The sequence below is a fragment of the Macroventuria anomochaeta genome (assembly GCF_010093625.1).
Source record: "Macroventuria anomochaeta strain CBS 525.71 unplaced genomic scaffold BU25scaffold_58, whole genome shotgun sequence".
Lineage (NCBI taxonomy): Eukaryota > Fungi > Ascomycota > Dothideomycetes > Pleosporales > Didymellaceae > Macroventuria > Macroventuria anomochaeta.
The window spans coordinates 95,483-119,859 of NW_022985419.1; the positions used below are offsets into that span (position 1 = coordinate 95,483).

Below are 24,377 nucleotides of genomic sequence, written 5' to 3' on the forward strand. Positions count from 1 at the left end.
TGCAAGTGAAGGAAACACTGAAGAGCCAAGCACGCGCGATTTGGCGAGACAATGGACCGCACAAACTTCTTGTCGCACACAGAGACAAACTTTATCTACCACGCTATTGCCTTCGATCACAATCGTTCGTTCCCTACCGTTATCATCAGTTACAAACATGACCAAACTGCGACGCGAGCATGGCACGGCGCGTCAGCTTGGTGCCATCAACAACATCCTCAAGCCACAATCGCCTGTGCAGCGTTCCAGAAGACCTGCGCCTCATCCAGAGCAGACTCGAGATTTGCACGGGGGTACACGAGTCGATGTTCAATCCGGGAGGCAGTCGCAACCGATTCAACATACACAGTGCCAAAGTCGCGGGACATGCAACGAAAAGCTTCGACAATCACAACAGTCGAATCGCCGCAACCAAGGCTCCTTCCACCATGATAACGAGCGCCGCTCGCGCTCACCTCAGCATGCGCCACGAGATCGTTCAGATAGTCCACACCAGAGGGTAAGGGGCCGTCAAAACGACCAGCGACGCCCACACTCGCCGCAACAGGAACAGCAAAAGGTTTCACATGGCGCTCAAAGAAAGGGGTCGAAGCCTGTAAAGGGTCACCAGAAGTCAAGAACCACACCCAAGGCCACAAATGTGGGCGCCAATAACGATCACTCAAGCTCAGGTAAGCGCAAGCGGTCGACCATTGACGATGGCAACGACGCAGAACGCGCTCAAGCCACCAAGCACCAGGTAGCTCGCCTGGATGTTCATCGCCCTAAACAGCCACTTTGTCGTGCGCCCACTAGCCAGGACAACGGCATCGCTAAGACCGAAGCTATCACAGCTACAACTATCGTTAAGAGCCAACGTCAGTCAGTATCAAAGGCGCCTATCCAGCTACCAAGCCCGCCGTCCAGCGACGCCAGCCCAGAGTGCGGGGGCCACACCAAGGAGATCGAGGAATCCGGTGGCAGCTCACAACAGGATATCGTAATACCAACACCAGCGGAAAAGATCCGAGAAGAGCGAAATTTGCCGAGCACGATGAGCACTCCACCCAAGCACAACGAGAAGAGGCAGAGAGATGAGACTGACAGTGCAGGAAAGGCGCCTCAGCGGCTGCGCCAGATGAAAGCTGTCAAGCCGACCAAACTGCAGCGAACGCCTTCTACCCACCACCCACAGACACGAGCAGTGCAGTCTGAGCCGTCAATTGCGCCCGTAACTCCCAATGATGAGCCGAAAGATGTGAAGGCAGCAAAAGTACAGCGGATACCTCCAGCCCGGCACCATGCAGTGCGGCCTGAGTCTTCATTTGCGCCCGTGACTCCCAACCCTGAGTGTGATCTGAAGTTTCTTGACTACCTCCACGACAGTGTACCAGTATTGTACTCAATCAAGATAAAGCACACCCACAGTTCCGAGTTACTCAACTGCCCAGCAGATAAGCTTGTCTGGGATGCGCTTGACGCTATTGAGGCGGGCTTCAAGCCGCACTCTAGATATGGCTGGCCGACCGCGATCGAACCTCTGGGTCGTACACCAAGCAAGGACAACCCGACCAGGGTCTTGAACGATGTCGATCTTTACCTCCACGAGACGGAAGGGAAGTTACACGTAGCTACCGATCGAGGCCTGATTCCCATCATGGACTACCTGAAGCTCATTGGCGTACCTGAGACGCAGCCAGTCAGGTTTGATGGTCGTATACCCCCGTGGGCGAAAGCCGCACTGCGTGCTCGCGAGAATCGGAGAGTCGTTCAGGCCTGGGGTGAAGATCAGAAGGTTAAGAAGGGCACGCCGCTCAAAATTCATCAAGTCGCGCTGAGCTTGGAGAGTCATGCTGAGGTGCAGAGTGAGCGAGCAAAGGAGGCCATGCTCAAGGTTGTACCGCAGGCAAATGAGACAGCGAAGGCACAGACTACCTCCACAGTACAGGATGGAAAGGCGAAGAAGGCAGAGGATAATAATGCTCCGCGGACAAACAAGGTGGTGGAGGCTACGGCAGAGCCAAAGATTGAAGAAGAAGAAGAGATTCTGGAAGTAAGGGAGGGCGATCTGCCACTTCCACTCGGATCGATTGTAGTCGTCTACGAGGTTGATCAGGATGACATATGGGCGTACGGGCGACTGAGCGGAACCGACAAAAAGGGCTATTTTCCTATCTCCCATACATGTCCGGTCGACTGGAGTCTGGAAAATGTCGCAGAGTGGGGCGCCAGATATTTCATGGACCCATTGCCAGAGTCTACTGATCCAAAAGAGAAGGATTGGAATGGCCTGGCCCACTGGATCCGGCGGGAAGGTTGTCCAGAGGGCCCAACTTGGGAAGACACATGCGCAGCGGCAGCAGTTAAAGCGAAAGCTGCTAAAGACCGAAGGCTAGCCACCAAGAAGGCGAACTCCAATTTCAACGCTGCCCTGAGCAGGAATGCCGACACTAGAAATCTTCGCGGGATGGCTGCCCTGGGGGCAATTAAGATGCCAGCTGAGCAGGCGACCGCTGCGACAGAATTGACAACGACCACCACAACCAGTACCATGATGGAGACCACGATAGAGGGAGCCGCGCCTGAAGTTTCAAATTCTGGCATCTCCAAAGATTCAGAGAAGACCAAGGTTGCAGGAAGCAACGCTGATGTTCGTGAGGATAGCGCACAGCCTGCTGATGATGTCTTCAAGGCTCGAATTGGAAGGACCATTCTGCTGGAGGTGGAGCAGGTGGCATCTGGTAGAGCAGATACTGGAGCAACCACCATGTCTGAGGCCGAGGAGCGAAAGGGTGTGAATGGGGATGTTGCTCAGGAGCCAGAAGTTCCGGAGCCACAGGTAGAGAAGGGCGGAATGGACACCAAGGATGTTGGAGCACTTGCGCCCCGCAACACATTCACAGTGCCGCACTACGAGCCTTTCACTAGGAACGACGACATTGAGTACGATTGGGGTGACAGCGACGACGAGCGGTAGATGTCAGGAAACGTTCTCAGGGCTGATCTGTCATCTATGGCAGAAATAGTCTGTTATGGGGCGACTATTTGTTGTTACTGCGTGAGCAGTGTCAGTAGGAGGCTGTGATCAATGATTGTATTGCTATCTTTGTTGTTCGGTGATCTTGTCCAGGAGGTCTCAGCTCAGAGGTAAGTGCACTTGTTGTCGGGCAGTGCCTTCTACAATAGGATATCATGTGACTTAAGCCATGTAGTTACAATTGGCAGAGGTTGTGTGCATACGCATTGTTCATAAAATGTCAAAGACATCATATCGAGAGATGTGTACGTACAAAACGATGGTAAACACGAGCAGCTCAAGCGCAACGAGCTCCTCATCCTGATGTGCATGCAGCGGCGGGCCGGTTTCACGGATGGGCAGGCGATGCAGAGTGACTCAATTCAGTAATACGCATCAGCTTTGTTGCTACTTTAATGAAAGTGGTATTGCATCGTGGACGTTTGATGGATTCACTCTATTCAGCCTTCCCACCCCAACGCACCCCCAACTTCCACAAGCTCACGGATGGATCACATCTGATAACGTCTCCATTATCCGCGACAGTGTATCCATACGGACCGCTCGATAATCACGAAATTCGTCTGCTACACCTAACTTGTAGTGACGCCGAACCTCATGAACTGCTGCTCGAGCTCAAAAGAACCCATCTCGATCACCTGCCCAGGTTCGCAGTCTTGTAATGCACCTGGAGATCTGTATACAAGAGTTTCTCCAGGGCCGACATCAGCGCCTCCAGTCCTTCCCCGCAACCACTCCACACCCAATGCAACCAAGGTGCTCTGCGGATTCGAGAAAATCTGTACCATTTTCTGCAATAGCTGCGGACGCGCGATGAGATCGAGGCCTTTTGGATAGACGCTGTTTGCATCAACCAAGACGATTTGGATGAGAGGTCTGCACAGGTCATGCTCATGGGCGATGTGTATCAACGGTGTAGTAAAGTTTACGTATGTGCGAAGAAGATTATCGATAGGTTCATTCCTGCCATCTTGCAAGATTGGAGGCGCTGAGAGCAGGACCTGCCGTTCGACAACGACAAAGTCATGCTCTGCACGGATCCTGAACTTGCAGAATCTGTTGGGGTAGAAGTTTGCAAGGTATGGCGATTGCACTGGCGGGGATTTATGCAGATTTTTGAGCGTCCTTGGTTTTCTCGCGCCTGAATCATCCAGGAAGTGTGTATTCGACGCCTGAAAGATTGTTTCTTTCCTGGCCCGGGCACAAGAGTTTTAGTACCAAAGGCTGGAGGATTTTGACAGGTTCCTCGTACGCTCTGGCTGGACGCAGCAACTGTATTGGAAGACCGTGGACAAAAACTTCGCAAACGCTCGAGGCGGCATGGGCAGTTTCTCGAACCTCCGCGCTGTTCTGTCTGCATTGCCTCATTCGCACGAGCATAACTGGGACCACTTAAAAGCCATATGTGGCACGGGTACTGACGAGAAAAGATGGTACGCAGCATATGCTGAGGTCATAAGCCGTGTGCGGTGGCGAAAGTTGACAGGCCCGAGGAATGCTGTCTATGCCTGCTTGGGAATGATGTGCACTTCTGCGCCAGTCGGCCTTCACCTGAAGCTTCGTGCAGATTACCATATAACGGTTGAGGAGGTTTATACCAACTTTGCAGCGCTGTTGATCCATGAACACCCCTTCATAAACGTTTTGTCCGCCCGAGAAGATCTTTCGGCACGCCGTTACCAGACCCTACCTTCAAGGGTCCCAGACTACTCCCAAGGAATAATGTTGCGGTATCGATTGGTCCGTACAAGGTCTGACTATACCCCTGACAGACTACTCTAGTCTAGTGTGTTACTGGTCAGGTATATAGTCGTCATCCCCTAGCTAGAGAGCAACTCAGCGCAGTAATCCATCGACCCGATAGTCCTACGTTATCGTTTACCATAGCTATCAGTGTACTACAGCGGCTATGCCGCCACAAATAACACACAACTGCCTAGTTCGCTCCAGTGGCTTCTACCGCAACGGCCAAGACCGCAATTACGTCTTTGGCCGCGCATTCAACGCGTCCCATGCGATCGCGGAGGACCCAGGCAAAAGGAAAGTACGAGGGTCAACGCTTGTGCTACGCGGAGCGTTCCTAGTAACGGTCAACTGGTGCGGGTTAGACGAAAATCCCGATGATAAGCTCCTCACATCATTGTGGGCGGCTAGGTTCGCGATGTAGGATAAGCTGCACCCTTGCACACAGGACTCGAAGTATGATGCCATGTAGAAGACGTTGCTCGTCGACGATCCGCCCCTAATTTTGACTCGCAGTCTTGCCCCACGCTGTTTCGAAGCTGGCTTCTTGCGCAGCTCGTACAGCTTTGGCGGGATTGTCAGGATTGTGATTCACAGTCGAAGCAGCGTTCATACGTACTGGAGATTGAGGATCTTTTCAAGACAGAGGAAGGTGTCGCCGACGCGCCATAAAACCACCTTTTCACACTCGCTGAGACCGAGGCAGCTGCCAGCAGACTCAATACTCAATCATCGGGACTGAGTGTTGGCGGTTTCCATGTTGCCTACAAGGTAGCTTTGCGTGGTCGCAGGTTATATACCACAGATGAGGGCCAGCTGATGCTTGCCCGCGCTCGACCCGCCAGAGTGACGATGTATGGATACTCGAAGGTGTAAAGGTCCCAATCGTGTTACGGAGACAGAGCGGAGGGACCTTTGTTCTTGTTGGTGAGGGCTATGTTCATGGCTGTATGTATGGCGAGGCTATGACGAGAGGAAGGCAGAGGCAGTTCGAACCTGTGGTCATTGTGTAAGCTTTTCCTATGCTTGTGAGTTACTCACGGTTAGTCCAGGAAGATGGAGGTCCTCAGCAGACTTGCAGAACACTACTCATACCACAATCTTCGTCGAGATTTTTGACTTTTCGCTGAAAATTTATAGGTCATGTCCTGGCGAGCCCAAAAAAAGCAAAAACGATGGGGTTTGGATTGATGGCGTCGACACAGAGCTGAACAAGTGTCTATGGAGCGGGACCTGCGCTGAACCCCACATAGACAGGCGCCTACAGCCTATGACACGCTTCTATATAGATGGTGCTACTTCAAGCGAAAAGATTCTTGTGACCTCCACAATCGTGCGTTCGAGTGGGCAGGTGGCAATCTGCGGTTAGCGCCACACACTTACACCTTGTCAGTGGCCACGAAGAAGACGATTTGCAAAGGTAAAGGATGTGGCGCTAGCGGCGGCTTAGTCATCTCAACGTTCGTGTACAACGGTTCCATTGACGCATTTAAAGTGCACATCACTTTTATCGACCAATTTCAAATATCAGCCAGACCTCACGAAATTACTCGTGCGCAAGCGGAATTCATCTTTGCAGGCACTATGACTGCCAACAGCGCTGAGCACCCACTGCAAGCCTTCCGCATCGCGGGTTTGCCTCCGGACTTCTACTACATCCCGAACTTCATCTCGGTCGAGGAAGAAGCATCGATACTGCAAAAATTACGTCCGCCAGACCCATTCATCATCTATCCTTACTCATGTAAATCCAGATCCCCACGCAAAGATGGATAACCCTCTCCCACCGGCGCCTCCAAGCACACCCCTCCACACTCACCAAAAACAACACACTCCTCGCCTCTTCCCTCCCAGCATATCTCACCAACCAAATCTTCCCGCGCTTCAGGAACCTAGGCATCTTCCATCACACGCCCCATGAGCAACCGAATCACGTCCTCATCAATGAGTATAAGCCCGGTGAGGGCATTATGCCGCATGAGGATGGCAAGGCGTACGCGAGTGTGGTTGCGACTGTGAGTTTGGGTGGGAGTGTGTGTTTAAGTCTTTCTCCGAAACCGGGGGCCAGCGAGGATGGTGAACAGGTAAAAGAGGAGGGAAAAGATGGTGAAGGGCAATGGAAGATACCGACCCGCATTTTGCAGGAACCGAGATCGCTGCTTATTACGACTGGGGTGGCGTATGAGTCATTGCTGCATGGTGTTGATGCTGTGGAGGTTGATGAAGATCTCAATGTTGCGACGGTTGCGAACTGGTCGCTGCTGGGCGATCGAAGGGTGTTTGAGGATGCGGGCGGCCGCAATGTGAGGGGAACGAGGATCAGTCTGACATACAGAGACGTGCTGAAGGTCAACTCTGCGGCCAGCAAGGTCTTCGAAGGATTGATACGACATTAGTGTACGTTTTGCAGGGGAGTCTTTGCTCAGCCTTTGATGACTGATCTCGCTTAGAGTTGCAAACGAATCCAACGAACATTAAACTTCGAACGATTCCTCATACTGGAGATTTGAAAAAGCATCAGAAGTCTTTCTGCACCCATCTTCCTGGAGGTCGTCAAGCCTCTTCAAATCCGAAGCCATAGTCCACCTGATCCTGGTAGCCTGGTAGCGAGCGTTGATTGTGTTCGTTGCACATCTTCAGAACAATAATTTCGATTGCGTTCCGACCCAGCCCATCTTAGATTTCTCTGCGTATCTCTGAGGTCTCCTTCCCGCAAAGGATGGCCAACAAACAAACGGGGGATAATAGCGACGTAGTGGGTCAAGGCACGAGACCGAAGTTTTGCGCAGCATGCACAAACGTGATCGAGGATTTTCTCGATGGCAGTCCAGAAGGAGGACACAGCACCACAAAGTCAGGGCTTCAAGCTGCACAAAATGCAGGTTGTCTTGTCTGTCGAACAATCGTCAAAGAATGTACTGAGGCCACTGTTGGCGAATCTGACCCACTGAAGCTACGGATACGATGGTTCGTCAACTCCAGATTCACTTCGGAAGAGGAGCTGACTATAGCAATTACCCTACATTCGGGTTCGGTGCGACTAGCAGAAGCATATCTGAAAATGCCACGCTTTGACTTGTCGATCAACGCTGGTTCACTTGAACCCTACCACGCCCCAGCACATTCTTTGGGTCGTCAAGCACATGCTCTCGCTCAAACGTGGCTGGAACGGTGTCTAACCCGACATCAATTTTGTGGTCAAGAGCGTAACCCAGACTACCAGCCTCCCCGGTTGCTTTGCTTGATGACCGAATCAATTCGGCTCATCCCTACTGCTTCTCAGTTGGTCACTGACTCATATGCTACCCTGAGTCATTGCTGGGGCCCAAATCCGAGCTTTTTTACCTTGACCGCCGGCAATCTTGCAGCATTTCAAGCACGAATCGACATCACGGAGCTACCGAAAACGTTTCGCGATGCCATCCTGTTTTGTCGGAACATTGGTATTCGGTACCTTTGGATTGATAGTCTATGCATAATTCAGAGTGGGGATGGTAGCGAAGTCGATTGGCTCCAGCACGTCTCATTGATGCCACAAATTTACAGGAACGCTATCCTCAATGTTTCTGCAGATTGGGCATCTTCGTCGCAGCATGGACTCTTCCACATCAGGACTCCAGTCAAGAAGATCGAGTACAAGTCCCAAGCGTTGCAACACAGCCTTGCGGCGGCGCCGTTACAAAAACGTGGATGGGTATTGCAGGAACGGGTTATGTCACCTCGGATCATACATTTCGCACAAGACCAGCTACATTGGGAGTGTGCCCAGTCCCTGAGCGTGTGTGAAGATACACCTATGGGGGTACCATTTGGCCAGGGCTGCGAGTAGGCTAAGTTTGATTTGTGCTCTCTAGATCACTGGACGATCCTAAGGGGAAAGTCCTCTCGCAATAGTAGGAACGAGGTCGAAACCATACCAACATCCGTACTCCGAAGGTCTCGACCTCTGAACAACGAAAACCTCCAATTGCAGAAATTCTGTGAATTAGTGGAAGAGTACAGTAATCGCCGGCTTACACACGTGAACACGGATATATTCCCTGCCTTCGGAGCAATCGCTGAACACTTCGCCAAAAACTTGGATTCACGGTACATTGCGGGCTTTCTAGAATGCCATCTCCCGAGCCTCCTTGCTTGAATAGTCATGGATGAGCCTACGGCCTTCGAGCCCCATCAGGGAGTTTCCATCTACAGATGTCCTTGCTGGAGCTGGGCTAAGAGTGACTGCTCCGTTCACATGACCGGAGCCCTCCTGTACACGAGAAACAAATACTCTACTTATCGGCCAATTGCACAGTTGCGCAGCGCTCACCTCATGCCGAAAGACCCCTTCAATTTACATGGCCAACTTACGGCAGCCCACATCGAGCTCTCCGCACCCCTCATGCACTGCCGCTAGGAGACCAATGTTTCCATTGGTCAGGACGTCACACAACTATATTTGACATCAGAAGGCTTCCAGATCCGAGTTGACCTTGCTGGGTTTGTGTTCGACAGCAGCGCTGAGTTGCATGGCACCCAAGGAGACACAAGACTTGCTTTGATCGACGCTATTCTCATAGATCGGTCCGGGAGGTCATCGCTTGTGTTTGCCATCATTCTCCGGCAAGTCATACGAGAGCAGGATGTTGTCTATAGACGAGTAGGGGCAGGAAGGTTCCCTGTGGGGAAAGATGATGATGGTTGGCGGAGCCTGGTCTCAATCGTTCCAGAAGATATTGTACTCATTTGATATTGTCACCTACGCACGAATCACGCGAACGACCGTCTGTCAACTGTACATACACTCGAGGGACCGAGTTGAACAACTGCGTCAGACAGTTGGCAACGTACGCCCTCTGTGTCTGCTGTCAAATGTCAGCCTAAAGGTAACCGATGGCGCATCGGACAATAAGCTGGGAAGGTACAATGACGCAGTGAGCCCCAATACATACCGCGTCTTGCAAGTGCAAGTCACAAAAGTCAGACCCACCAATACTAAACGGCAGCGGAGCTGCTATTGTAAGCCAAGGGCTCAGCTACGGACACAAGCATTGCGGCAGTGTCAAGTCTCATGCAAGGACACGACGAACCAAGCCAGGATCGTTAGCTCGAGCGAAAAGAGTGTAGAGATCAAAATCCTCGACTCCAATAACTTGATAGTTGGTATTTATGTACGATGCAGGACCTGCTATTGTGCAACTGCCATGGTGTTGCGGCGTCGCGAGTGCTGGGCTCGAGCTTGAAACGCGCTGCACGGCTTCCCAGTCCCGGGTCGATACTCGCCTTGAATCTTTAACCACACAGCAGGGCGTTTCGTTCATCGACATGTCAGCCATGCACGACCATCCTCGCAGACAGACTGTCCCGAAACGTAGCCGATGCGAAACATATGCTCTGTGATAGGTCAGCTGCCCGCAGCTGACCTGCATCTCTTTGTTCTGCACGCTCAGCCACTCTACGCGTCAAGTCCCAGCGCGCCCAGTGCGACCAATACTAAGATCCTCACGTCTCGGAGTATTACGATAAGCCTGCTCAAGTCCTATAGGCCTTCAACTCGCGATAGTCAAGCTTCGCGCTGGCCATGACGCGTTCCTCTTGTGTGCTGGCTCTTCCTGAGGTTTGTTCCAGCCTCCGCCATCCGCACCGGACGGCTCCCCGCCATGACCGCATGCGGTCAAAACTATCGAGAAAGCCATAACATCCCCATGTCGTGTGTAGTATACCGCGCAATCATACATCTAGTCTACTCGTATCCGCGACCCGAATTCGCATTGTTCGGATTGAAACCACCTCCATCGTTGGGCTTAGGTCTCCACAACTACCAAACCTTTGTCCACCTCCACAAAACACCAGCGGCCTACAAATAGTTCTTGTTCGTCGCAGCGCCCATTGGCTCGGTAGCTTGCGTCTCGCGTGCCGCCTTATACTTCTAACTCCTCGTGGCTACCTGTCAGCCGTATTAATATACCCCTGGCACCTGCTCTTTCAGCTCATAAGCCCTCTTTGTGTGAGAGGGACGACTCTGAACCTCGCCTGAAAACCTCGCACTTTTGGTTCGTGACAGTTCCAAGATGCGAATCAACAGAAGAGCGCTTTTGACTTCTGGGCTGTTGGCTCTGGGTGAGTACATCTGTGATTGATGTAAGACTGACACTAACCACAATCAGCTTCGCATGCCTCGGCCCAGGTTGCAAATGTCTGTCCATCGACGAATGTCTGCTTCAAGCTGAACATTCCGGAGAGCACAGCTTCATCTGGCAGTGGAGACATCTTCTTCCAGCTTTCTGCACCAAGCACTTACTCATGGGTTGCACTTGGGCAGGGGCGGGCTATGTCCGGCTCCAACATGTTTGTTGTCTACACATCAGCAGATGGAAACAACGTAACATTATCGCCTCGATCATCTAGCGGGTACAGTATGCCTACACTCAACAGCAACACGCAAGTCGAACTCCTCGAGGGGTCGGGAGTCTCAAATGGCATCATGACCGCCAATGTCAAATGTGAGCATCCCTTCGTGGCAGCATCGAAGTGAATCTAACAAGAACCAGGTTCGAATTGCAACAGCTGGTCAGGCGGGACTGCAGACTTCAAAGCTTCGAGCGGGAACTGGATATATGCCTACCAGTCATCTGGGGGTGCACTGAACTCTAACGATCAATCAGCATCGATCCGCCAACACAACCAGCACGACTCCTTTTCATGGGACTACACCAACGCAAAAGGAGGAAGTAGCGTCAACCCACTTGTGAACGCCGCGCCTGCGGGAACCGGCACTGGATCCGGCACTGGATCCGGAGGTTCGACAGTCACAAGCTGCATCCCACGACAAGGTGCACAGGCTACAGGAGGATCAATTTCAGTAACCGCCACCGCAGCCAATCCCACGCAGACTTCAGACGACGATGACAATGATGACAGCCAAACAAGATGGGGGCGTCCTTCCTGGGTCACTGTCAGGCCGACTGCTTGGCCGACTGGCCGTCCAACGGACGATGATGATGGCCCAAACAGACTCGCGAAGCGACAAAACCTTCCGTACTGCGACGATACCAGCTCTGGAACCGGTGGTTTCACCTCAATTGGCTCAGGCGGCGGCGGCTCTTCTCAGCGACGTACAATGCTCATCACTCACGGCGTTCTCGCATCCCTCGCCTTCGTCATCCTCTTCCCAGCAGGCGCCATTGCCATCCGTCTTGCCTCCTTCCCAGGTGTTGTGTGGTTCCACGCCGCTTTCCAAGTCTTCGCGTACCTGGTTTACATCGCTGCGTTCGGTCTGGGTGTGTACATTGCATCAGGCATGGAGATGCTCGACCACTACCACCCCATCATTGGCATCGTAGTCTTCATCCTTGTCTTCCTGCAACCGATCTTAGGCTTCATGCACCACGCACTCTTCAAGAAGTACCAGAGCCGCACACTCTGGTCATACTTGCACATCTGGGTTGGGCGTATCGCTGTCACCCTCGGTATCATCAATGGGGGCCTTGGTCTGCAGTGGGCTGACTCGATGAACATGAGCTCGAGGGGCGGTATCATTGCATATGCTGTCATTGCTGTGGCCGTATGGCTGGCGTGGGTGGCTGCGATGGTTATAGGCGAGAGAAGGAGAGCTAGGAAATTGGCCGACGCGCCGCCGAAGTATGCGCAGAGGGAGCGTGGTGGGAGCAGGAGACGGAGCACAACGGGTGATGACACTGACTCTTCTGATGACATCCAGCTTGTGAACTCGAGGATGCATGGGCATTATGCGCCGAAGAATCAGTAGGTGAAAACGTGGACTGTGGATGGGAGGTCACTAGACCTATACGATCGACAATTGGGGAACAATACAACAAAGGTCACTTTGAACATGCAGAACATGCAATTCAGAAGTCGAGGATATAGATTCCACATGTTGGTTATGACTGCACTTGATCGAGCACCTTCGCTGGAGCACGCGAAAAAGGCGCTAACCATTTTGGTCTAGCCTTTTTGGAAGCCATGGGGAATTTCAATGCGCCGTTGCCCTCCGACCAACGAAGCCCAAAGCCATCAACAAACACAATACGCCGACTCGTGCACCCCTTCACGCCCACCCCTTGCTCTCATTTATTATTTTGCCCGCAAGGTGACCCATCGCTTTTCATCTCCGATCACTTCCACCTGAAATCACCTCTTCACACATTCACGATGGGCGAGTCAAGGTAAGAGAGGCCCCAGGCTGCGACGATAAATTCGCAGGCATTCGCTGCCCCTTCACCACCAACATTTGCTGACTGCCACTTCACTACAGGCAAGAACTAGTCGCATGGCTCAACAACCTCCTTCAGCTCAACATCACGAAGGTCGAACAGTGCGGGACAGGGTACGTCACCTTTGCGCCGGAAGCATAGCGGGGCATGACAATACAGCCACGAGGCACACAAATACAGAAGGCTGACAGCAAGTCCAGCGCCGCACTATGCCAGGTCTTCGACAGCATCTTTTACGATGTGCCCATGTCGAGAGTCAAGTTCAACGCCAACACAGAATATGCATACTTGCAGAACTTCAAAGTACTGCAGAGTGCGTCTCCCCCTGCTCGCTACCACGTATTTGTACTGACATGTGCAGACACATTCGCCAAGCACCAGATCGATAAGCCCATCCGCGTCGAGTCCCTTGTCAAGTGCAAGATGCAGGACAACCTCGAGTTCCTTCAGTTCGTCAAGCAGTACTGGGATCAGCACTTCCCCGGCCACGAGTACGACCCGGTCGCCCGCCGCGGCGCGAAAGCAGTAGTAGGAGGTGGCGCACCAGCACCCCGTGCCACACCTGCCGCAGCCAGGAGAGCGCCCGCTGCCAGCAACACCGCCGCACCGCGAACCCGAACACCGCTTGCCGCTTCTGGAGGCGCAGCAAGTGCCGCTCTTAGGGAAGAGAACACACAACTTAAGGAGACTGTGTCTGGCCTGGAGCGCGAGCGCGACTTCTACTTCAGCAAGCTGAGGGACATAGAACTGCTCATTCAGCAGGCCATGGAGGCCGACCCCGAGCTCGAGAAGGACGAGGGTCTTCTGAAGCAGATCCAGAACATTCTCTACTCGACTGAAGAGGGCTTCGAGATCCCTGCCGAAGGTGCCGAGGGTGCCGAGGAGGAGACTTTTTAGAAGAGAAGTCAGATTGCTGCCCTGCAGGGGCGCGTCCGAGCCTGGCGCCAGCATGTCCCTCTGGCGCCTCCGCCTCCGGGGTCTCAGCCTCAGCCTCAGGCTTATGACTCCGGCGAGGACGACATATTCTGAACGCTAAAGAGGGCTGTGGCGGAAGCAGATGTTCACATGGGTTCATCGATATTGCATTGGGGGCGCGAGCTGGGATACCACTTTTCTGCGTTTTGACGAGTTACGAGTCGCACAGGGGAGGACTTGTGTGATATGGGTGGAAGTATAGACACTGGGCATATGTCCGTCGCTCGCGTTCGCCGCGCTTACTGTGGCAGAGTAACGAAGGATATTGCAGTAATCAGAGCCACTTCATTCTTCATGTTGCCTCATATCAAACAATCAATGAACTTTCTATTCTGTGATAATAACTTCAGAGCGGATCACCTCCCATTGACTCACCACTGTCCTATCACTTGTCAGCCTTCGTTTCTGAACTCCTGTAGTGTACTCTGAACGAGGAGGAGATGCACACCAGTTTGAGACGGCACGCCCACCCCGTGGTATCCTTCGCGGTGGTTCAAGCTGTTATGTTGGCTACGAGCTCCGGCTTGTAACAGGGGGATGCGGGACCCCACTAGATTAGAGATGGGACAGCATGCGTCTTGGGGGCCAGGGAAGATTGCTTCACATATTGAGTCTTGTGCTGCTGCGACTGTTGAGAGAGCTAGCGGAGGGATGATGGGTAGGAGATGCATGGCGAGAGTAAGCAGGATGATGGTGGTTCGTGGAAGCAACGGAAACATGGATTGTGAGGTTTTATGTGTTCCTGTAGGTTGACATGTACCAGAGGGTCAGTGTGAGTATGATTGCGACTGTCTACGAAAATGACAGTGGGATCCGGGTGCACATCGTACAAGCATGATCCGGAGGTCATGAACACCATCTTCATCTGCAAGATCCCTCTCCTCTTGTCAGGCCATTAGCTGCTGCGCCCCAGTGCCTGCTTCTCCTGAACCGTCAACGCGCCCTTCCCTATACCGAAGTACTTCTCACTCGTCCCCGAACGCCATCCGTATGCTCCGTCCTTTTTGTCTTTCTGAAAGCCTGTCGTGCAAGAGAACGTGTCATCCTATCACATTGTTAGCTTCAACTATCTCATAACCCCTTTTTGATCTTCGGAAAACACACGTCGACCTGGCAACACGCCCACTCCTTCCTCTTGTAGCAGCTTTCGGGATTCTTTGTCGCTTTTGGGTGTTCGCAAGGTGAACCGTGGCGCCATGTGTTCAGGTCTGGACAACAGCCGTAGCGCAGTGATGGGCATACGAGGCCGCGCGTGTGGTTGGGGACGAAGACCCAGTCCATGGGGCTGTCAATGAATGCAAGTGTGGGTAGAGTCAGAAATGCTAGGACATTGAGCGTGAGAATAAGATTGAGATGCTCGAGAATCATGTTGAAATGTAGTTGTGTCGCAGTCAGTGGAAAGGCTGACAGTGGAAAGACGAGGAAATGTGGCAAGGCAGAGATAACGGTTGTTGAGATGCTGTGTTCGTTTGGTGAGCATATCGTGGTACCCGTGATTACAAAGTCCCGAGGAGGATGCAGTGCGACCAAGTGAAAGAAACATGCTGAGAATCGTATGCAGGTGAAGACAAGTTCGGTATACAACGGCGAACTTGTACGAATGATTCCGAAGAACATCATGAGTCTCTCCTCTGTAAAAGGCGACCAAGTCTTCCTTCTGGTGCCTCCGTAACTGGTCGTTATGCACAAGCGTAAGACTAGGAGACTTCTTCAACGCTGTAACGTTGTCCTCAAACGCGTTACACCGCGCTCGATGGTCCATGTCTTCTATCATGACTGCTTGACTAGAGTCTCGGATTGACATCGCCTTCCAAGCTCCGATCAGACGTTCAGCAGGAAGTAAGAGCTGGGGTGATGTCGGATGCGGGATCTCGACCGGAAGTCGCCCAAGCAAAGTGTGGGGAAGGATCAGGCCCTAACCGCATTCAGCTGTTAGTCTAACATCCTTTCGACGCGTCTGCAGCTTGATCACCCTCCGCCGCCTGATCGTCGCAAGTTATGCTCACGTTCTGGGCCGCCGCCTGTCATTTTGTACACAAAGACTTTATCCAAGCGCGTAGAGAGGTGGCCCTCCGACATCGAACGCCTCACCCACGTGCATTCAACCCCGCACGATTCATGAAGCTACCCCTCCCACTCTGACCTCATTGCTCCTAGGTAGGCGTGTAGGCTTTATATATGATAGTCAATAGCTGCCTCAATGTATCTATTACACTTGCACTTGTACCTCAATTGCGACTGTCTACAGCAATTGACCCTGCCTCGTTCTTCCTGTTGCAATAACAAACACCAAGCAAGCATCGCGATCTCTTGAGCACCATCATGTCCAGCTGGGATGACCTCACCAAGGCGTTGGGAGGTAGCAAGGATAAGCTTACCAAGCTGCTTCAGTCTGATGCCCAGCTGAAGGCCTTTACCACCTCAGACGTGATCGATAAATCTGTCACATTCGGCATCAAATCGAGCGGCTCTGACAACACACTGCTGATCGAAGTCACCAACGGCAGCGCCAAAGCAGGCACAGGCACCTCGAAGGATGCACTGTTCACACTTTCTGCTCTTCCAGAGCAGTGGGAGCAGCACTTCAAGGAGACTCCCGCCATGCCTTACCAGAGCTACTGGGGCATGTTTGGTATGAACATCAAACAAAAGGGCATCGAGGTTTTGGGTGACCAGTCTGCTTTCGCTCACTGGACTCATGTCTGGAGGCGCGTTCTCGAACTCGCGCACGAGGCTCATTGTGGCCCGCTGAAGGAGGAAGAGCAACTCGAGCAGGAGCGCGACTACCTTACCGGTCGCTACGTGTTCCTCGATGCACCAGTCTGGGGCAGGTCGAAGGTTTTTTACGAGACTTCTGGAGATGGAAAACAGCAGATTGTCTTCCTGCACACAGCTGGTAGCGACAGCCGCCAGTACCACGGTGTTATGAACGACCCGCAGATGCGCAAAAAGTGCACTATGTACGCTTTCGATCTGCCAGGGCATGGCCGAAGTTTCCCTTCGAAGAACCTGCCACCAGGAGCACACACAAACACCGAAGACAGCTACGTGGGCATCATTGGGGCGTTCGTCAAGGAGCTTGGACTGCGAAGACCTATCATTTGTGGTGCGGGTATGGCTGGTCAAGTCTGCTTGGCAGTCGCCATCCGCCATAAGGAAGTCGGTGCTGGTGGCACCATTCCTCTGCAGGGGTGGGTACAGTTAGTTTCAGATCCCTTCACAGGCTAACAATTCCCAGATCCGAATACGTGAACATGGAGCGCCAGTGGTACGACCGCGCGCCATACGTGAACCAGTCTCTATTCAACCCAGAATATATCTACGGCGTAAGGGCGCCTTTCTGGACAAAATGGCAGCGCTAATGAGGGTAGATGATGTCTCCGACCGCACCGAAGGTCAACAAGGATTTGATCTGGCACCTTCACAGTGCCCAGGCGTACGGGGTAAATACTTAGTACTACATTTTCCCCATGATAAGGTACTGACCATCCTCTCAGATCTTCCACGGCGATCTGGACTTCTACTTCGGAGGCTGGGATGGTCGCTCACGCGTTGCGTCTATCGACACTAACAGCTGCCCTGTCTACATGCTGACTGGCGAGTACGATTGGTCAAACACACCTGAGATGTCGCAAAAAACTGCGGACAAGATTCCTGGAGCCAAGCACAAGGCCATGCCCGGTTTGGGCCATTTTCCAGCGACTGAGAACCCCAAGGCGTTTGTGCCGCACCTGATCGAGGCTATTGATCACATTCAGCAGGTCAGAAGCGAAAGTCTGAGCACAATGCGTCTCGGTAATGGCACAGATTGAGCGTATAAACGCTATAGCATGTAGTCAGCGAAGTGAGTCCGAGACTATGAGAAGCGCTTTCCCAAACCTGAGGTATGCTTACCCCATCTTACCCGTTGTTTGTTACCACGTGCTTCGTGCATCATTCTTTCCGCCCACACGCGACTGACTATTCAGATCCGTCAGCTCCAATCTCCAACTTCACTCTTTGTGCACTCTATCTACTCACATCTTCCACCGTATCTTACCCCAGTCGCACATTTTACCCACACTCCTTTACACTTACCACACAATATCGCAATCATGGCCTCTTCAACCACCGCACGCGAGAGGGAGCTCGCACTCTCCATAATGACCCGGTTCCTCACGGCACGGTGCGAGGCTGAGTGTCCCATCTGTTACGAGGCCTAGTGCGCCGATCGAGCTCCTGCAATCCTGCCGCACTGTCACCACGCCATATGTGTGCCATGTCTCATCAAGACGAATCAGTTCCGCATTGGCAACCATGACAAGTGTCCGATATGTCGCACTGTCTTGCTCGATTATGCAGGACTTCAGGCCAGGCCATCACCTGAACTTATAGGTACAGTTCGAACGCATACTGTCAAGCAGCGATGACTGATTTCGAACTTAGGTCAAGAGCGCAACAGGCGCAGGGGAACGAATGACAGCGAGAGAACTATCGTTCCAGATCGCCGTGCGCAGAGTACGATCTGTAAGTGTTGCTCACAATTTACAAGTTCCTCCAGCTTCGAGCGAAGCTTTGTCAGTCAGCCCGCAACATTTTGGGTCATCGCTAACAAGATCTCTGCTTAGCAATTCGAGAGCAAGGACGTTGCTTTACGGCCGATTGCCACATCCTGCCACATGGTCATCATCAACCGTATTGTCCCGAACACCGGCAACCGATACCTCCCAGCGTGTCGACGAACCCGATTTATCGACACGATGTAGCGTCAGCTCCTTCACATTTGGTCGAAGTATCGCAGGATGTCTTTGATGATCTGCTAGTCTTCTATCGCGACTACGCTAGAGAGTTTCTGCAGGAGATACAACGGCATGATGCAGCGTCAGCACATGTACAACTGCGAGATGCACCACGTTATTTCTCGGATGATGTCCCATACTATCCCCGCGAGTATTCTAGACGGCATCTGCCACGGCTACAACAGCAGCGGCTTAGCACGTCCCACGATGAAGTGGAGATCACGATCCTGAACGCAGATGATCACTACGCTTCTTTGACGAGGCAAGACTATGGAACAATGCCGCACATGTCTTCTCGGGTTGCACATAACGAGACGCTGCAGCCTCGGAGGCCGTCATCATACATCGACAACATGTTTGGATCGTTACACACACGGCCGAGGCAAACACCTGGGGTTGCAGATCAAGTAGAAACTGGCATGATGGTCCGGCAAGCCGGACGGGCAAACACTGGAAGCCGCTGGTCCCCTGCGTCTTACTTCCAATTTGGAAGAGGCTACGGCTTGCCTCGATGAAGCCTCGTCAATGGCAGGTAGTGTTCACATGCATAGATTCGCGCGACGAGTGGCGTCGGACAGACAAGCGAGATAAGATGAGGGTGGGTTACGTGCAGAGTGCAACATGAGTGTGTACTGCAGAGTGGCTTCGCGTGTAGTTTCGTGTGAAAATAGCTATTCACAATCAGGCTTATCGAGCTCTGAGACTGGAAGTTCTGCGCCGTTGCCTTCAAAATTTCCTTTGTGTCGATGCATTCACTTGAGATCTCGTATATTCTGAACGTGGTCGCGAGCAAAAGGGTTGATTTCAGAGCTGGTCACAATTCACGAGCAGCTTCGGTAGGATGTATGATGAGTTACATTTTCACTTGGCCTTTAAATGCTACAATGCTTCAAGGTTTTTAAGTCTGGTACGCCATCGGTGCTACGATTTTGATGCGCTGCCTCAGTAGAAGACGCGTCTAGTGATTAGTAAAACGAGATTCCTCGTAAAGCGACACTCCCAGATATCCGTCGACTTTCGAACTTTCCCACTAATAAGCGTAGTAGATGCTCTCCTCTGGCTTCTCCCGCCTCAATCTCCTGTTGGTCACCTGCAGCCAAATCCTCAGTCCCCAAGCGCATGCAATCGTCATAAACGCGAAGGCAGTATTGCTGGCCATCGCCGTCAAGTACTTAGAGCCATCGCTCTTGGGGTACAAGTATGCAGTATAGATATAACTCGTGTCAATATCAAGAAGAAGCGGACTACGACGAGGCCGGTATAGTTATGCGTCAAGGTGGTGCAGGCGGAGATGACGGCCTATGCCATCATACAGACACACATGTAGATTTAAGGGCGGACCTTTTGGGTGGACATGAGCATGTTCGATGGGGTCTGGGTGAGCAAATATCTGCAATGGTGTCAGAACCAGCGTTGGACCTAGAAGGCCATTGCGCTTACCCGACGAAAGGGATACTGATGCAGGTATTGTATTGGGTGCCCTCGAGACCAAGATCATCTTCGAGGTTGTTTAGACGCACTTGTGCGATGGCGTTGCGATCGAGGTAGTTCTGCTTGTTTTCAGTAGTCAATCTTGGTGACGAGCCCAAGCAAAAGCTGGGTAAGTAGGTAGTCAATTTACCAAGAAGTACATAGCCCATCAGATGCCCATGATGCGGATGTCCAGCTTCTTGACAAGCGCATCCAGTTTATATGTTTCCTGAGTATTTGGTGTCGCCCACATGAGGTATCGTTTTGGCTGAAAAATCTGTCACTGGCAAACAATCGACTGGGACGGACAAAGAATGTCCGGTGGAAGTCGTTCTCTAGATCCCGGCTATGCTGTCGGTACGCATGCTTTGTGCGGGCGCACATGAAATTCGTAGTATGTAAGATGCTTGAGAATGGTCTGAGATGTCCTTGGTAAGCATCAGCTGTTCGCGTGGTGGTCCATTCTACTGAATTTGACAACTTGGCATTGCCATGGATGGTGTCGGATCAACAAGCTACAACGTTATGCTCTGCTGTACAGCTGTATTCATACAGTAATTTACAGGGCGTCTAAAGATGAGTACAGTGCTGGTGTCAAGACTCTCAGCTTCTCGATTGGTGCACTGGGCCTGCAGTGACTTGTGCCTTCCCAATCCTAAGCGTTCAGACTCGCCTGCCTTTCACAGCTGACGACTGCGACCGCAAGCGATTGGTAACAAAGCGACCGGCGTCCATGCTCGGGTCCGCCACGTGCATGTTAGCTAGCGTGACTGTCGATTTTGTAGGGAAATCAGAGGCGCTTGCACCCTGTCTGAGGGCGCCGTAAGCCGGGCCGCCGTTGGAGTCGCAAGAAGATAGTGCGAGCTTGATAGGTGTGGAAGGATTGAGATGATTGATTGATCTGTAGAGCTATGGCGAGGATCCATCGGGACTATATAGTAGAAGGGAATAGCCGTGAACGGGTATGGAAGCAAACCCCAGCTAACCGAATGAGCTGGACAATCAGTGCAGTGGACCATTAGCAAATACTGCAACGGACCGCTAGCAAACACTGCAACGGACCGCTGGCGAACAATAGGGTTTATCTCGACTGCAGCGCCTATACTGTCCGTTCCCGGGAGCAAGTCCCTTACAGTTGGCTACGGCGAATTTTTTCATGCCTTGATATGTGGTGTGCAGCTTTGGAGAAGCACAGCCTATGCGTCGCCGCGTACACGTGTACGTCTTTTCTCCGCGTTACTATACCTTCAGATGACGAGAGCTCTCATGAAATATGAGAAAAGCACTGTGACCATCTGGGGACCACAAAGGCAGAATTAGGCAGATGAAGAGCATCCAGAAGACACTCCACGATTATGAAAGCCTGGCAAGAACAATGTAGAAAAATTGCAATAACCCCAACTGCAGTGCATAACCAGTGAGGCAACGGTACAATCAACGCATTGTTGTCTTGTCGTTGTTGGAAGACTTCCACTCGAACTCTGTCGTATGCCAGGTTATAGGAATCAAAACCTCTTCGGAAGAAAGGATGAGTACACAGAAGATCTTCCAAAGCAATGCATCGATCGGTTTCCGAAAGAGACGATTCCACACGAGCAGATGTATCCCGCCGAAGAAACAGTTCGCCAAACAAAATGCGTGGAAGAAGAACAATGGTTCCTGGCTGGCAGCTTGCTCGTCTCTGGGACGTTTCAACTGATGGTTTTGTGGCCGACTCCTGATGCACGGCTTAAGCAGATCGTGATTACATGTCACGTAAAATTTTACCTCCAGGTTCGGCTGGTTTTAGACCACATGCATCGATAGCGTAGGACGCAAGCTCAAGACATCGAATCTCGGGTCCTGACAGTGCTTTTGGTGTGTCAAGGAGCGTTCGGCGACGTGAAGGTTGCGGATCGTCAAGAACACTGTTGTTGTTGAGATGAATGCCGAAGCCGTGAATTTGCAACGCCGACCTTTCGATCTCTTTCAAGCGTTCCCTGGTGGCTCTTCCCGTGGTAGAGATCGAGGAGCCACTTGCTGTTCGGTCACCAACTAGATTTTCTTGCGCCTCCATCCCAGGTGTCAGCGCAAGGGTGTGCGCAGACAGAACAAATACCGGGCAGCCTTGAGGGGACCTAGGGTATGTATCTCCTGGCCTTGGCAGGTTGTTGCCTCGTCGGCATCCAGAGGCTTCTTCCACCAGAAAAGGAAGTAGATTATCAAGGTACAGAGCGAATGAACAGCCGTATTGATTTCCAACAGTGATATAGAGAACCCTTGAGACCATCTCGTCACACACTGTATAACTAACCATACCGCCTGTCCACAGGTAAGCATGTTCGTGAAAGTGTTAGCTTTACTCTTATCCTGAATCTTAGTTTCAGATAAATCAGGCAGTAGGGAAGAGTCATGCTTAGCGACAAACTTGACCCTTGCGACTGTGAGCGCCATTTTCTGTCGGTCACCGGGCAGGTACGTTGTATCCAAGTCGCGAGTGTCGACGAAAAAGCCTCCCATCGCTGTGTATGACGAATAGGTATGTGTCCTTGACATCGGCCTTGTCTTGTGGCTGGCGCACGAGCATGATAAATCGAATTCAAGAAGCGCAAAACTATCTCCAAAGGCATCCCTCCGTTCGAGTTCTTAGCTTTCAGCCGCAGTCGTTGCAGCTGACTGGAGAACCTGGGGTAAAAACCAGGCGGCTCTGGCTGGCCCAAGACCTGACGCATGGATCTTCCTAACGCTTCGGCTTCTACATGTTGGCAATACGCAGTCACTATCCAATCGTCTTCCATAGTCTTAGTGTGACGGTTAATGGAGTATAGAGGTCATGTGTGCCACGTGTGTTGGCGCAGTGCTCTTGCCCTTTCTAACAAGCCCTTTCTACCTGTCTGAACGACAGATACGTCATGTAAACAGACCCTAATGGCCCGGGGAGAGAGACAGAACATTGAACAAGAACAACAACAATATATACCGATTTTACTGCTTCGTGCGGTTACCCCTGACTTACTGCCCTGCGCGGTTACACCTTCACTTATTGCATTTACTGCAACACTTAGACTCAGATAGGACGTTAAACCAATCAATCAATACGCAGTCACTACTTATATAAGCACGCCGTTAGTCGCGACCGATGAAAGGGCTACGTACAATTTCAGGTGCTAAAAGAGCTGCGACAAGCCAACCAAACTTCCTTGCCATCTGCTCCTTCCACTTTCCATATTCGCTGATGTTTAGATGTACGGCGGTCCAAACACAAAGCAGCATCATGATAACACACGCGAGTATGCCGAAGATGCAACGGTTCAGAGGCTCGACCTCCCAGTGTGGTACTCCGGCGAGGCTGATTCCGTTGCGCTGGGCATACTGTGTTCGAACGGTCTTACCTCAGGACTGAAAAATGAATACTCACGCAGCCATGTGCAAGGGGGATCTGATGAGTTCAAAGCTAGCGGGAGGACTGATAAGCGCCACCAGCACAAGGCTTCGCACGCATTGCTTCCGTGTCAGCATGCAGAAGCAATTTGCATCGGGGCATCTTGGCTTGGGTACTGATCGGTGTGAACAGCTGAGTATCGCCACACCCAAACAAAAACGCAACATGACTAGCCAGGAAAGCGGAAAGGCAAAGCAGTTGAAGCGAAGCAGTTCTCCGGGAGCAAGCTGCAAGCATCTCCAGGGCCGTGATCTGCTTGTTTGGACTGTGATGCGAGGAGGCACAGTAGCAAGCGGTCTTTCCGCAGACCGAGAGCGTCAAAATTTGGCCTATCTGAATCCGGCTATTTGGTTCTCATCAATGGATCATGACAGATGATTTGGAGAAGACCTGTAGCATTGTTGTGCTGGACTCATCATGCGAAACTTTAAATTGGGCTTGTGCTGCAATACTGACACAGGTTTTGAAGTGCTCGTGCGAATACAGACTAATCACATTTCTCAGCCTCGTGCTTGTTGACTTTTGTTCACGAGAAGTCATTCGAGGGTCCGGAAGTCATCTGTAACGTGACTCGACGGACGGAGTGATAGATGGTTGTTATACCTTGGGTTCACTGTATCGACTTGGTCTCTTAATGCAGGGTTGAAGATAGCACAGTCTCACGACAGATGCCACCACATGCACAACATGACGTAACGGTGTAACCTCGAAATATCGTATCTGTAAACTCGAGAAACACGTCTCAACCCCACCATGTT

General features: G+C 51.9%; 9 protein-coding genes across 9 annotated transcripts; 6 read left to right on the top strand and 3 right to left on the bottom strand.

The window, feature by feature from the left end:
- Window positions 1-157: 157 nt before the first annotated feature.
- On the top strand, window positions 158-2,956 carry BU25DRAFT_463854 (uncharacterized protein; the record flags this gene model as incomplete). The annotated part of the gene is made up of 1 exon (XM_033710635.1): window positions 158-2,956. One exon carries the CDS (start codon window positions 158-160, stop codon window positions 2,954-2,956), a length of 2,799 nt encoding a protein of 932 aa, XP_033555451.1.
- An 860-nt stretch (window positions 2,957-3,816) lies between these two features.
- Window positions 3,817-4,008, top strand: BU25DRAFT_354804 (uncharacterized protein; the record flags this gene model as incomplete). Its single annotated transcript, XM_033703528.1, has 1 exon — window positions 3,817-4,008. A coding segment is annotated over one exon (192 nt), but the record flags the coding sequence as incomplete, so codon positions are not given.
- A 2,265-nt stretch (window positions 4,009-6,273) lies between these two features.
- Window positions 6,274-7,345, top strand: BU25DRAFT_443896 (uncharacterized protein). The gene is made up of 3 exons (XM_033709390.1): window positions 6,274-6,463; window positions 6,514-7,156; window positions 7,210-7,345. The coding sequence occupies exons 1-2, from the start codon at window positions 6,344-6,346 to the stop codon at window positions 7,153-7,155; spliced, it is 762 nt and encodes a 253-aa protein (XP_033555453.1). The 5' UTR covers window positions 6,274-6,343; the 3' UTR covers window position 7,156; window positions 7,210-7,345.
- Window positions 7,346-8,003: 658 nt separating this feature from the next.
- On the top strand, window positions 8,004-8,897 carry BU25DRAFT_354878 (HET-domain-containing protein; the record flags this gene model as incomplete). The annotated part of the gene is made up of 2 exons (XM_033703535.1): window positions 8,004-8,539; window positions 8,654-8,897. 2 exons carry the CDS (start codon window positions 8,004-8,006, stop codon window positions 8,895-8,897), a joined length of 780 nt encoding a protein of 259 aa, XP_033555454.1.
- A 2,190-nt stretch (window positions 8,898-11,087) lies between these two features.
- Window positions 11,088-13,872, top strand: BU25DRAFT_435636 (iron reductase domain protein; the record flags this gene model as incomplete). Its single annotated transcript, XM_033708932.1, has 6 exons — window positions 11,088-11,244; window positions 11,293-11,549; window positions 11,766-12,505; window position 13,088; window positions 13,159-13,288; window positions 13,337-13,872. 6 exons carry the CDS (start codon window positions 11,088-11,090, stop codon window positions 13,870-13,872), a joined length of 1,821 nt encoding a protein of 606 aa, XP_033555455.1.
- An 859-nt stretch (window positions 13,873-14,731) lies between these two features.
- On the bottom strand, window positions 14,732-15,420 carry BU25DRAFT_495908 (uncharacterized protein). The gene is made up of 2 exons (XM_033711894.1): window positions 15,055-15,420; window positions 14,732-14,995 (listed from the first exon to the last, which is right to left on the bottom strand). The coding sequence occupies exons 1-2, from the start codon at window positions 15,316-15,318 to the stop codon at window positions 14,846-14,848; spliced, it is 414 nt and encodes a 137-aa protein (XP_033555456.1). The 5' UTR covers window positions 15,319-15,420; the 3' UTR covers window positions 14,732-14,845.
- Window positions 15,421-16,169: 749 nt separating this feature from the next.
- Window positions 16,170-17,834, top strand: BU25DRAFT_416278 (alpha/beta-hydrolase). The gene is made up of 4 exons (XM_033707739.1): window positions 16,170-17,141; window positions 17,189-17,276; window positions 17,322-17,393; window positions 17,448-17,834. The coding sequence occupies exons 1-4, from the start codon at window positions 16,273-16,275 to the stop codon at window positions 17,760-17,762; spliced, it is 1,344 nt and encodes a 447-aa protein (XP_033555457.1). The 5' UTR covers window positions 16,170-16,272; the 3' UTR covers window positions 17,763-17,834.
- Window positions 17,835-20,057: 2,223 nt separating this feature from the next.
- Window positions 20,058-20,367, bottom strand: BU25DRAFT_354840 (uncharacterized protein; the record flags this gene model as incomplete). The annotated part of the gene is made up of 3 exons (XM_033703530.1): window positions 20,058-20,118; window positions 20,169-20,278; window positions 20,350-20,367. Coding segments are annotated over 3 exons (189 nt in total), but the record flags the coding sequence as incomplete, so codon positions are not given.
- A 1,895-nt stretch (window positions 20,368-22,262) lies between these two features.
- On the bottom strand, window positions 22,263-23,507 carry BU25DRAFT_354884 (uncharacterized protein; the record flags this gene model as incomplete). The annotated part of the gene is made up of 2 exons (XM_033703537.1): window positions 22,263-22,795; window positions 23,330-23,507. Coding segments are annotated over 2 exons (711 nt in total), but the record flags the coding sequence as incomplete, so codon positions are not given.
- Window positions 23,508-24,377: the final 870 nt, after the last annotated feature.

What these genes read in the sequence shown, in the direction of transcription:
- BU25DRAFT_443896 (XM_033709390.1), top strand. Translation starts at nt 6,344, where the DNA reads ATGACTGCCAACAGCGCTGAGCACCCACTGCAAGCCTTCCGCATCGCG. An exon ending in AAGCATCGATACTGCAAAAA is followed by an intron (nt 6,464 to 6,513) that starts TTACGTCCGCCA and finishes ATGTAAATCCAG; the next exon opens with ATCCCCACGCAAAGATGGAT.
- BU25DRAFT_495908 (XM_033711894.1), bottom strand. Translation starts at nt 15,318, where the DNA reads ATGATTCTCGAGCATCTCAATCTTATTCTCACGCTCAATGTCCTAGCA. An exon ending in GGGCGTGTTGCCAGGTCGAC is followed by an intron (nt 14,996 to 15,054) that starts GTGTGTTTTCCG and finishes ACAATGTGATAG; the next exon opens with GATGACACGTTCTCTTGCAC.
- BU25DRAFT_416278 (XM_033707739.1), top strand. Translation starts at nt 16,273, where the DNA reads ATGTCCAGCTGGGATGACCTCACCAAGGCGTTGGGAGGTAGCAAGGAT. An exon ending in ACCCAGAATATATCTACGGC is followed by an intron (nt 17,277 to 17,321) that starts GTAAGGGCGCCT and finishes TAATGAGGGTAG; the next exon opens with ATGATGTCTCCGACCGCACC. An exon ending in ACAGTGCCCAGGCGTACGGG is followed by an intron (nt 17,394 to 17,447) that starts GTAAATACTTAG and finishes CCATCCTCTCAG; the next exon opens with ATCTTCCACGGCGATCTGGA.